Source organism: Cynara cardunculus, assembly GCF_001531365.2.
Source record: "Cynara cardunculus var. scolymus isolate 2C chromosome LG 7, CcrdV1, whole genome shotgun sequence".
NCBI classification, from domain to species: Eukaryota; Viridiplantae; Streptophyta; class Magnoliopsida; order Asterales; family Asteraceae; genus Cynara; species Cynara cardunculus.
This window is the reverse complement of record NC_037534.1, coordinates 14160749-14173797: the sequence shown is the minus strand read 5'-3', so window position 1 is coordinate 14173797 and position 13049 is coordinate 14160749. Positions and strand designations below refer to the sequence as shown.

The 13049-nt window shown below is 35.8% G+C and overlaps 1 protein-coding gene across 1 annotated transcript; it reads left to right on the top strand.

Moving 5' to 3' along the window:
* The first annotated feature begins 285 nt into the window (after nucleotides 1-285).
* Nucleotides 286-12243, top strand: LOC112515552 (pentatricopeptide repeat-containing protein At2g35130). The gene is made up of 8 exons (XM_025122438.1): nucleotides 286-361; nucleotides 2562-2746; nucleotides 3098-3330; nucleotides 3703-3952; nucleotides 4048-4193; nucleotides 8224-8429; nucleotides 9772-9896; nucleotides 11503-12243. Coding segments are annotated over exons 1-8 (1734 nt in total). The 5' UTR covers nucleotides 286-359; the 3' UTR covers nucleotides 12090-12243.
* The last annotated feature ends 806 nt before the right edge of the window (nucleotides 12244-13049 follow it).

Sequence of the window (13049 nt, the reverse complement as noted above, 5' to 3'; positions counted from 1 at the left end):
AATCCAGACCTGAATAAACATGTAGAAAAAGTCGAACACAAGTTCCTTGAAAATTGAAAAAGCAGTGAGTAGAGATTCAAGATATTTAATCTCGATTTTACGCTCTTAATGTCATTTTTTTACAAGAACTAATTAAACATAATTGGAATCGATAGATCGGGTTTGGCCGGTTGTCCTTCTCCGGTTCGGTTTTTTATATATGCGGTTCTCCGGTTCTATCTAAAATTTCGGCGCTTGAACAATTAGTGACCGTTTACAGGGAGATATGAATTTGTTTTCTACTCCATATTTCTCTGTAGATAATTATTGTCTTTTCAGAGAGAATCACTGGTCTCTCGCAATCCACAATCGAATTCTTTATGTAAGTCTCTTCTTTCTCTCAATTTTCTGCAAGAAACCACGCATTTTGATCAGCAATTTGTGAATTTTACTGGACAGATGAATTCATGGATATGTGGTTAGTAATAAGTAAAATGGGGGGTTAATCGAAGAAATCGCAATTGAAAAAAAATGCTGATGAAGTTGATGTGTGTTCTACAGTCAAGAAATGAGTAATTAGCATTTCCAATTTGCACTTGTTTTTGTGTGAAGCTTCGTATTTGAGAAAATTTAAGAAAGAACATACTTTGCACTCCGATATGCTAATGGGACTGATTTTTAGGTGTTAGATTTTTGTACCACACTGCTTTCGGTTTATTCTGCTAACTAGAGGGGTATAGTTACTAATATTGTTAACTTTTGTTTGTGATTTTTGCTATTACGTTGAAACATATACTGTGAAGGATAATTTGTTTGGAATGCTAATCACTTTGTTTATTGATTGTGAATATATCTAATTAATTAGAATTGCTTTCTACTTTGCTTAATCATCATCAGTTGATGTGTATAAATGGTTTACTTGGATTCAGAATTATTCTGCTTTATTCCTAATTCCTAGAAAAAAACACAACCCATTTTAATTTTGCTATTGGACTAGGCGGCTTCGGTTTTTACCAATATATATACAGTAAATGACTCAAAAGCCAGGCTACAAGTCCGGGCATGTTAGCAGAAGTGTATTCCTGCATTGATAGATCATAGCTGTAACTTATGTCATCAACATATTACGAATTGGTGTTTTGACTTGAAACCTTTTGTGACTAGAAAAAGTTAACTGTAAACTGGGGGGAAAAGTTTTGGAGTTCAACTTGGTTATCACCAAATTTGTCAAACCTTATTAGAATCACATAGAACAATAAGATTGAATTCTAGTTCTTCAAAACGGTTATAAATACACAAATATCCATAGTAAAAGCATAGTTTATGTTAATTAGTCAAACAATCGGATTAAGACAACCAAACCTATGACATTGCCCCGTCTGTCTTAAAATTAATATAACTTGAACTTTTTATGGATAATGAGAAAGAAGATAGCAACCATTGACATGTTTAGAATACCTATTCGCTTTTAGTGTTGTGTAACAACCAGTCCCACATTGATATAAAGATGGATTTGGGAGCTCCTTTAGGTTCAAAGTTGTGGGCCCAATCACCTCCACCATGGTTTTAAGTTGATTTGGAGCTAATTTGGTTAGCCTGCTGCCTTCGACTATGGGGCATTACAAATGGTATTAGAGCCGATTCTTGTACCATGGTGAGGCAAACCTCATTGAGCATGATGAGTCCTTTTGGAAGGGGGGGGGGTGTTTTAACATCTTATCTTAGGAGAATCCCACATTGCCGATTAATTAACGGGGGATCTTGGGAAGGCTTGACGAGGAGGTTAGTAATTTAAGTGAGGGAGTTTGTAACAACCCATCCCACATAGAGAAAAAAGAGCTCCTTATAAGTTCAAAGTTATTGGCTATGGAGCGTTACATGTTATGTATTTCCTCTTTCCCTAAATATCTACACTTGACTTTCCACACAGTTTGATAAAAGCATTAGGCTATTAATGAAATATCTGAAACATCCCTGAATAATTAACAAAATGAGAAACTCTTGACCAAAATCAATATTCAATGCTATCAACATTATGTAATTATTATTTTTGGCAAAGATGTAATTATGGACTGGAACTTTGCATTTATATTGGTACATCCCTGAAATGAAATATTGCATTTATTCTGGATGAAGTATGTTCCTGCTGGGATAAGTAAACTTGAAACCAAGATGAACCTAAAGATGGGGAGGGGGGAATCAATAACCATACCAAACGAACCCATATATCCCACACAGAGGACAGATGTAGGATCTGGCGGTAGGATGGACATAGACCTTGCCTGTACTCCCAAAGGGTAGAAAGGCTTTTTCTGTGAAGACCGCTGGCTACCAGAATGTTTCCAATCATCAAAATACATCATGTATTTTGAAAAACCTCAGATAGGGAAATATGTTGTTTATTTGGATGGAGACAGTAGTTCTCACTTCTCAGTGGGCTGCTTGCAATCTCTTCAATTATGTGCTGGGACTTGAAATGCTTCCCACTGGGGAGCAAGGTTCTATACAACGTATATCTTCTAAAGTAGTTCCTTGTCTCTTTCTTACCGTTGCCAATTTATAGGTTGACTTTCTGTTTGCAGGTTGACCATCAACCTTGCAGTAAATTGTTTCCTTATCTACCCAAGAAGTTGCAAGTGCAACTATAGATGGACAGCCAGAAATTCTGGTCCTGAGCCTAAAGAGAAACTCAAGCGTGATAGTCTGTACATAGACAAGCAAGGGAAATTAAGAAGCTTTAATCATAAAAAAGTTTCACGGAAAAGGGGTATGTACAAATGTTTTAGAAAAACCGTCTCCTGTTCTATACAAAAAGTCCACATTTCACTTCCATGTTCAAGGTGTGTTTCAAATTGAAAACTAATATGGAAGCTCTTCAACTTTACATGAAATAATGACGACATGAATAAACTATAGAAGTAGTACTTAGCAAAGACTCTATTGCAAATGTGAAAAACATTATCTTCAATCCAATAAATAGGTCATTTGACCATGAAAGTAAATGTAGATTCTTAATTTGGAACAGAGGGAGTTGTTTTTTTTCTTCATTATATCAGAATCTATAGATTGCTTTTATGATTTTGTCATAATCAGTGCATGTTATATTATATCTGTATAGGGGGTTCTTTAAGGGGACAGGGATGGAAATATGGATCAGGATTTGTGGATGGGATATTCCCAGTGCTGAGCACCGATGCTCAGCAGATATTGAACTTCATGAAAAAGGAAACGGATCTGAACCGGGTATGTCAGGCTCTTAGTAGTCTTTCTCCCACCCACACTACATGGGATGATATCATCAGTGTTGCTGTTCAACTTCGTCTCAATAAAAGATGGGACCCAATCATATTGGTAAGACCCATAATGTTCTATTTGTATTGCTTTTGTGTAGTTGGAAAGCTTGAGGATTGACAGTATTTGTTTCAGAGTATTGTGTAAGCTTGTATGTATTCAATATGTTTCATACTTTATCCATATAATAGGTATATGCAGAAAGCTAGTGTTACGTGTCTCATGGAAAAGCAAGGAAAGAACACACCAAAAAGAACTTATTATATACCATATAAAGAAGTAATTCTAATTCTTTGCTTTCTGCAAGATCGCTATTTAGGCTTGTGCACTTGGCCGTTACTTTATTCAAATGGTAAATGAATATTCGGTTTCCATGTCGATTTATCTTAAATATCTTAGTTTGATCAATGTCAAAATCTACTCTCGTTACAGATGTGTGAATGGATATTGTACAGGAGTACTTTCCAGCCAGATATCATTTGCTACAATTTACTTATTGATGCTTTTGGACAAAAGTCATGCGCTGACAAGGCAGAATCTACTTACTTGAACCTTCTTGAAGCTAGGTGCATTCCTACTGAGGATACATATGCACTTCTTCTGAGGGCCTATTGTACATGCGGATTATTAGAGAAAGCTGAAGCTGTCTTTATGGAAATGAGGAAACATGGTCTTTCACCAAGTATGTCTTGATCATCGACTTTGGCCCTGATGAACCACTAAAGCTTGTGTTAAAACACATCTTTTAAGTCCAAACCATGCTATTTATCTATGCAGGTGCGGTGGTGTATAATGCTTACATAGATGGACTGATGAAGGGCAGAAACTCACAGAAAGCTGTAGAGATCTTCCAAAGGATGAAGAGAGATTGCTGCCAACCCTCTACTGATACCTATACAATGTTGATCAACTTATATGGAAAGGTGATCACAATTGTAGTTCTGTTGAATACTGTTACACTCCACAGTTCCTTCATCGACACATATTACATTGTTATCAACAATGGATTATTCCATTACTAATTGATCTACTAGGAAGTATGTTGCGGGAGACAACCTTGAGAATTCTCTATGGCATATTTATACTTTCCCGGCCATATAATGATCATGTTTAGGATAAATAATTGATTGGAGTTCATTAAAATTTTCAGATGCACAAACTCTTTAGTTGATAGTATGCTTAGGCAGTTTATGATGATTATGATTATATTTTGTTAAACTAAATGACGTTATCATGTACCAATTTAGGGTATGGTGAAAATAACATTGAAAAGTCAAAGATATCACCTATTTGGATAGTTGGAAGGTATAATTATCTTTATAGATGAAAAAGAAACTTCAGTGTGGCACGTGCATTGAGTCAATACTAAATGACAATCTTTTGCGTTGGCATCTTAAAAACTCTAACTAGGATATAAGTCGTTACATATGCGGGTGAAACTCCCAACGAATAGCACAACATCCCAACTGAATCCACAATGTCTATGGCTTTTACTATTTCTATGGTCTTTCTGTGCATACTTTTACATATGGACCACTGTGCTTGAATAGCCCCTATCTAATTTGTTTAATCACCAAAGTTAAACATCCATTGCCATTGTTAATATAACTTCCAAATTCAATTCCGTTAACATAATAAACCCCAAATAGCCGAAATCACAAGCATAACCAAATACCAATAGTGACCGATGACACTATCATTGGACTGTTTTAAATGTTACTTCTTCTTGACGATGTTAGCATCTCTTGCAATCACAATCTTCGTCAAAGCATCTACTAAATTTGGTTATGGTAGCATTTTTGTATACTTTGTGATCAGTCTCAAGGTCTTTTTTGTGCTTGTGCATCAATGTTACACCACATATTTCCACCTTGAACCTATTAAGTTACCACTACTCATTGACAAGTTCCTCAATCCCACGTTCACATTGGCTTTGTGTGCTTGTGCATCAATGTTACACCACATATTTCCACCTTGAACCTATTAAGTTACCACTACTCACTGACAAGTTCCTCAATCCCACGTTCACATTGGCACCACATAAAATTTCCTTGACTAAATTTGCATTTCACAATGAATCACAGTTGGTTGTGGTTTTTTGTCCCAATCTTACTTATACCGTATAAATAACATATTTTTTATGAGTAGAATATCTAAATATTAGGGTAAAACGTTATGGACATTACCACACGGAGAACCCTTACTATAAAGTATGTTAGAATGTGCATATGGGCCAGTATCTAACACTTGTCTTCTAGACTGCCATGCTTGCTTGCTATGTATATATCATGCCTATGTCAATCTGGAAGTCCCCTAGGCTCTAGCGCAGATAGAAGATATCTAATCCATGTAGTTGAAGATAGAATTAGGCCAAGTTCGATTTCAGCATATTGGTTTCTGCCCATTAGCCGAGTTGGCAGTATACTATGATATGACAGTGCAATATATTATTGTTTCAATATTAACAAGCCTTCTATCTCAAACTAGTTGAGGGTAGGCCAAAACTGAAACTCAATAGGAATTATAAACAAGTGAACTCTATATGATTTCCCAACATGTATAACATCATTGCATTCCATCTTAACCATGTTTAAGGGTAAACCCTTTGATATATTCCACCACACAAATATCTCCTCACTACTCCCTTATGTGAATCTTGGTTGTCTCCAGCTCCCTTAACTGACTCCTCTTGATACAAGACTTCTCTTCTAACCATTCATCTAAAGAGAAGAAGAAGAATAAGGACAGGGGTTATGGCTAGAGAGAGAGATTTGTGTTTATTATTTTCTTGAATGAATACAACAAAGTCTAAGAACTTATTTGTAGCTCATACCAGACCTACTAATGTTATAACAATGTTCAGTAACTGCTATCAACAACCCTTCTCAGTGACTCCAACCATCAAACTAACACCTGTAACACGGTTCTTGAGTTTCTGTTTGAAATGTAAGGCTGCTTTTTTTTGGCACGTAAGACTTCTTGATAGCATGTTAGAAACTCAACTGACTCTGTTCTATTTCACGTAAGACTACATGAATTTGAGCATAACTTTCTGTGTTGGTTATTAACAACCTTTTTCAGTAACTCCAACTGACTCTGTGAAACTTCAAACTAACTCCTGTAACACTGGGTTCTTGAGTTTCTGTTTAAAATGTAAGGCTGCTTTCTTTGGCACGTAAGACTTCTTGATAGCATATTAAAAACTCAAAAGATTCTGTTCTATTTCATGTAAAACTATATGAATTTGAGCATAACCTTCTGTGTTGGTTAGTAAGGCTATGTATCGAACACATAATTTCTTACTGTTACCATTTTATATATTTATTTCCTTTTTTAATTGTCATTCTCACTCTTGAACAAGGGAAGGGCAGAATAGCATTAGCAATAAGTTGGTGAGCTTTTCAATGGCTACCTCCCCAAAGGGCTCTCTGGACCACTACAGTAATATTTTTGTTTTTTGGACCTCTATAGTAATATTATCTCCCAAAAGTCTTATTTACTTACGTATTTTTTGTGCTTCCTTCACTTCCATTAGTGTATTTTATACACAAACTTCTCCTAGTACCATGAAAAGAATCATGATGTTTTCTTACACTTCCTTCCAAGTTCTCTAGCCTCATTATTTTTTCACCCAGAGTCCTTGATTCTCTTTTTTTAATGTGAATTATACGTTTTCGGTATCTCGTGGATGTGTTTGATTCGGATGGCACTTTGAGGCATCACAATGCATCTTTAACAATTTTCAACTAATTTTATGGCCAAGCCTATTGATAGGCCTTGGAATTTTGGGAGAACAATCAAAATCCAGCTTTTAAGCTTACCTATATGCCATTGATAAGCCATGGAATTTAAAAGCCATGGAGTCATATGGTTTAGATGGCGCCAAATTATGGGAAGTACCCAACCGTACCGATAAGTTAACCTGCAAATAAACTCCTCATGCAATACAAATTATTTTTATTTCACATCAATAGATTGAAACAAAGGCTTTTGAGTCTTTTCATACACCTCAATTTTGTATAATGTCCAAAGTTTAATTTGTGGAACACCTTATCTAGCCTTGATGCTTGTAGTCAGCTATTAGGAGTAAAATGTGTCAGCTTAGACTTTGTGGCCTTTCCAAGAGTGAAGTTGATGATGTTGGCATCTGGTAAGGAGTTACCTGACTTGTTCTATGTTGGTATATATGTAGTAGCAACACAATATTTGTAGGTGTAGCAAAGGACATCTTTGAAATGTTTTTCTTTTGCTTGGGAGAAATTGAAAACTGTAGTCAATATGGGTATTTCATGAAAAATAGAAATTAAAAGAAGGTTAAGTCGACCTTTTGGAATTCCATGAAGTTCACTTTATTGTAAGCCTGGACATATAATGTGGAATGGGGGATTCTGTTTTGATTATAAATGAAATGAGCCACATCCACTTTATTATGGAACATGGCCTAATGGCAAGTGAAGAACAAAACAAATTGGGTTCGAGTTCAAAGACCTGAAAGATCGGGTGGCCTAAGACTGAAAATGGTTTTGGAACATAGCCATGCAGTCTTAGGCCAACACCAGATCTTTCAGGCCTTTGAACTCAAATCTAATTTGTAAAAGTAAGTTCAGCTTTGAGAATAAAAAATCTCCAGTATCAGTTGTTCAGTTGTACTGCCAGGCACCACGCTACAGGGTATTCAATGGCTTGTAGTTTAAATTTGAAATGTTGTAACTTAATATTCCCCTGTATGGAAAAAGGACATCAAACTGAAAAAGACATCTTATTTTAGCATTTTTTTCATACTTTGCTTTTACTCAGGACTTATCCTACTGTTATTTTGGAATCATGTGCCTCTCAATTTCTTGGTGTTGAGCAATCAAAATCAGAATCCTGTCTGACACAGCAATTCATAGTAGTTCTTTTTCTCTGTTCTACTCTTATTCTTGGTTGTAAGTTTGTCTTATTTACTTCCAGGCAAACCGTTCATACATGGCTTTGAAGGTGTTCCACGAAATGAGAAGTCAAAAGTGCAAACCCAATATCTGTACTTACACTGCTCTGATAAATGCATTTGCTAGGGAAGGCCTCTGTGAGAAAGCAGAAGATATATTTGAGCAGCTGCAGGAAGCTGGTCTTGAACCTGATGTTTATGCTTATAATGCATTGATGGAAGCATATAGGTCTTTTCTAAAGTCCCTTCTGAAGTATTTCTGTTGCATATAAAAGAGTAAGAACACCAACTAACTTTAAAGATGTCCTTCCATTATATAGTTTAGAAAATCTAAATTCATCATCTCATCCAGGTATCCTGTGCTTCTTAACCATGAAACTAGGATGATTTAACTCATCCAATAGTTATACTTGCTGTCCTGGAGTAATGCTTCCAACTTTTCTTTTGATGCTATTCTAGATTAAATGTTCCCTTTGACATTTTTATCAAGGTTTTTCCGGGTACCACCCTTTTGCAAGTCATGATTATCTGAGCTAGTTTAAGTATGTTTCTAGAAAGAGTAATTCACACTCCATCCCATGAAAATTGCAACACTTTCCTTTTGTAGGTTCCTTTTTTTGGAAAGTTTTCTTGAAAGTGACATATTTACCTGCTATCATCACTACGTACAAACTCATGTATTTATACGGTCTAAAAGAATCTTCCATTTTGTTTCTACTGAAGGGAATGTAATATGACACATAGTCAAACTAATTCTTTTAAAGTATGTGTCAAGTCAAAGATTTTGATTTTCATGGTAAGAAGGGAGTACTACAATTAGAGCCTTGCTTTCCGAGTTTTTTTAGAAAATCATAGGTATTGTTGCTAGGTATAGATTATACAACTTGCTTGTTAGTCACCATGTTCTTCACATGATTGTGTCTTTGTTATATGGGACAATAGAAAATTTGGATGTCTGCTTGCTTGTGCACACACTCTCACCTATATCTTACTTGCTTGTTCTATTTATTTGTTCTAAAAGCCATGGGTCTTTATGGAAATAGCCTCTCTATCCCTCGGGGTAGAAGTACAGTCAGCATACATCTTGCCCTCCCTAGACCCTACCTCTACACGGGATGGGATGGGATGGGATGTACTAGGTTCGTTTGGTTTGGTATTTCGTTTAACAGTAGAGAATATGGAGGGAGAGTATTCATCACACTTGAGGGTGTATGCTGAAAAGAACTCTTATTCTTCCATGTCCTACTAGTTTTTGCTGTTTTTTTTATGTTGGATTTGAGTTAAGGACATTCTTAGCAATTCAAGAGACTTCCATCAATTGTTCTATGGTTAAAGGTTAGAGACGCTATGAATTTAAAGTAGTTACCCTGTTACTTTGGCCATTTAACATTTTCATCTTGTGGGTCCCATTTATACGTCTTAGGAGAAATGAATATGTGATTTTGGGAAAGGAGAAACAAAAATTAGAGGGAAATGGTAAGAACAAATGAAGCTAGCCATTTATATGGATGCATATTTTCATCTTCCTTGACATAACAACTTGTAACAAAAATGTTATATTCTCCCAACAGCCGGGCAGGTTTTCCTTACGGTGCTGCAGAAATCTTTTCGCTTATGCAGCATATGGGCTGTGAACCGGATAGAGCATCGTTTAACATCATGGTTGACGCATATGGAAGATCTGGTCTTCACGAGGGTAAGAAAAATCTAATCGGTTATATGCTCATTAATATTGTTCAAAGTAGTTGAAACTTGTTTTGAATTTATCTTCCCATGGTTGTCAAATGATAAATCTATTTTAAATTTGTCTTCACATGGTTGTCAAATGATAAATCTATTTTAAATTTGTCTTCACATGGTTGTCAAANAATGATAAATCTATTTTAAATTTGTCTTCACATGGTTGTCAAATGATAAATCTATTTTAAATTTGTCTTCACATGGTTGTCAAATGATAAATCTAACATCTTCCAAGATCCAAGCAAGGAGAACATGACTTCCATAAGATCAAGGCAAAACATATAGTATTTTTTGCAAAATTTTCCAATTACATAAACAAAAGAATTTATCAATCACATATTTGTAGTCTTGTAATTACATAAGTCACATCATTTTTGTTCAAATTCAACCGAACCACCTAACATAAATCCATTGTTTTCCCCACATCCTCTTGTCCCAAAAAAAGAGAAAAATAATGTAACTGATATAATTGTTAAGAGTATAAGTATGCGATTGACAAATCTTTTTTATGCTGAGTATACTATCACATAATGTGCAATGTGGCCAAACAAGTTTACTTTCATATTACCATGACTAGAACTTCTATTACTAGACACTTTTTTTCTGAAATAATTGAAACACGGACGGTTGGAATATGGTCTTTATTAACAATGTTTAGGTTTAGAAAGTTCACATAGGTAGGAAGAAGAAAGAGAAGGCCAAGTCGCCCGCACACCCTTGCATGGACTGTGTTCCGTAACCCCATGCCATTTTAGTGCAAAATCACATGTGATTTGACCATTCTCGTGTTCTATTATTTTGACCCTGCTCTCTCTCTCTCTCTCTCTCTCTCTCTCTCTATATATATATATATACACACACACACAACAGCACTCTAAGGGGTGTTTGGTTTGATGAAATGGTTTTGAGGGATTTGAATTCCGTGGAAGGATTTGGAATAAGAGGGATTTGGAATCTTTCGTATGTTTGGTTTGTAGGATTTGGAATGGAATTAGAAACAAATGTTGAATCTATTTTGTGCAATTTATTAATATGGTAGTTTATTTTTCTGCAGATGAGTTTAACCACCAAAAGGGATATGCATAGGTGCTTTGCCTCTCAGTTTTATCATCTTCACATACACTTTCTCTTCAAACCACAAACAACGGATGTTCATGGTGGATTTCCTGAACACCTCATGAAAATCTAGATTTGAGGGTGAACATGAATCCTAGGAAGAATTTAATCTGGAAACCACCAACATACTGAGAGACAATAATTCTTTATAGATAGTGAATATCACATCCTCAAATTAGTTGTTAAGATTGTTGTTTTCTGCGCACTTTTTTTGAAGTATGTATTTGTTTACGGCAAAACTCTCTCACACTCTTCACATTTGGTAACCCAATACGGTTGGGCCAATGACCATTTGGTGTTTTCTCCACACTTTGAAAGATCAAGTTCTAACGCACAACCTTTTAATCCTTTCGTTTAAAACATTATACTAATAGGATGTTGGAACCCCTACTTCTTTTGTTTTTGATGGTAATCTAATCTTATTCTTGATTGTGTTTTTGCTTTAGATGCTCGATTAGTATTTGAGGAGATGAAGCGGCTAGGAATTGAACCTACGATGAAATCACATATGGTGCTTCTCTCAGCCTACTCCAAAGTTGGTAATGTCTCAAAATGTGAAGAGCTAGTGACCCAAATGCACAAATCTGGGCTCGAACCGGATACATTTGTGCTCAACACGATGATAAACGTTTACGGGCGTATGGGTCACTTCAGAAAGATGGAAGAAGTTTTAGCAGTTATGGAAAACCGACCATATGTACCGGATATCAGCACATACAACATCTTGATCAATATGTATGGTCGTGCAGGCTATTTTGAACGAATGGAAGAGATATTCCGATTGTTGCCAGCCAAGAACTTGCAAAGAGACGTTGTAACTTGGACTTCTCGTCTTGGCGCCTATTCTAGGAAGAAACTATACACGAGGTGCTTAGAAATCTTTGAAGAAATGATCACCCATGGATGTTACCCTGATGGGGGAACCGCAAGAGTGCTTCTTTCAGCTTGTTCAACCAAGGAGCAGGTCGAACAAGTCTCTTTAGTTCTTAGGACAATGCACAAGGACATGAAAACCGAGCTACAAAATCCATAGGAGTAGCTCAACTCACTATAACAAAATTGGGTTCATGTATCAGAGTCCTATAGGCTGCTTCATAGACTCAAGTTTATAGGACCAAATATTTGTACATTCTATGTAAAAGCGTTGTAATAGCTTCATAAGATACTTTTCATCATCTTTATAAGTTTTTTATGACACTTATGAAATAAAGCATCCTATGAATTCTTTTATATGATGGTATCTAAAAAAATGAACAAGAGTCCTATAAGAAGATATGTTTTAATAGAGAAGTGTCCAGTAAAAAAGTTAACATGGCATTTTATTTTAGAAATATCCATAAACGTCCTATAAACTTGCAACGCTTTAATATAGTATGCCCAATTGTTTGTTCCTATAAACTTAAGTTCTAGAAAGCAATCTATTAAGACACTTAGACATTTTTTACGTCCCATAAACCTGATTTTGTTATAGTGATTGATTACGTATTGTAACATCCTAGTTCTATATTTATTAGATTTCAATGCTTTAAGCCTTAAATACAAGTAGTTTGATCAAATTAAGTGCACTAAAAAGGCTCGAGCAGCAGTAGCATCTTTGAAGTCATCATATTTTCAATGACAAATAGCTTACAAGTAGCTTAAAAGGCAAAATATAAGAAATCAAACCTAAATAGATGAGAAAACAAGTCTAGTAAACATGATAAAACAATCACTTATGAGTTGTTAAGACTAGAAGTATGTGTTGGCAAAGTTATTGATGACAAAGCAAGTCTACCAGTCGAGCTTTTAATGAGCTACTCGAGCTTGGGCTCGCTTATCTCGAGCTTGAGCTTAATTCTTACTGAGCTCAAGTTGATCTCGAACACAAAATAAAGATCGCCTAACTTAACAAGTCGAGCTCCATAACACCAATGTTCGACTCGACTCGTTCGAAAGCTCGATTAAACTTTAGGAGTCGAGTCGAGTCAAGCCGAGCCAAGCCATTCGAGCATCC

Bases quoted from the DNA above. Each gene is read 5' to 3' on its own strand.
- LOC112515552 (XM_025122438.1), top strand. The intron at 3,331-3,702 runs GTAAGACCCATA...CTCTCGTTACAG, and splicing joins GATGGGACCCAATCATATTG to ATGTGTGAATGGATATTGTA. The intron at 8,430-9,771 runs GTCTTTTCTAAA...TTCTCCCAACAG, and splicing joins GCATTGATGGAAGCATATAG to CCGGGCAGGTTTTCCTTACG.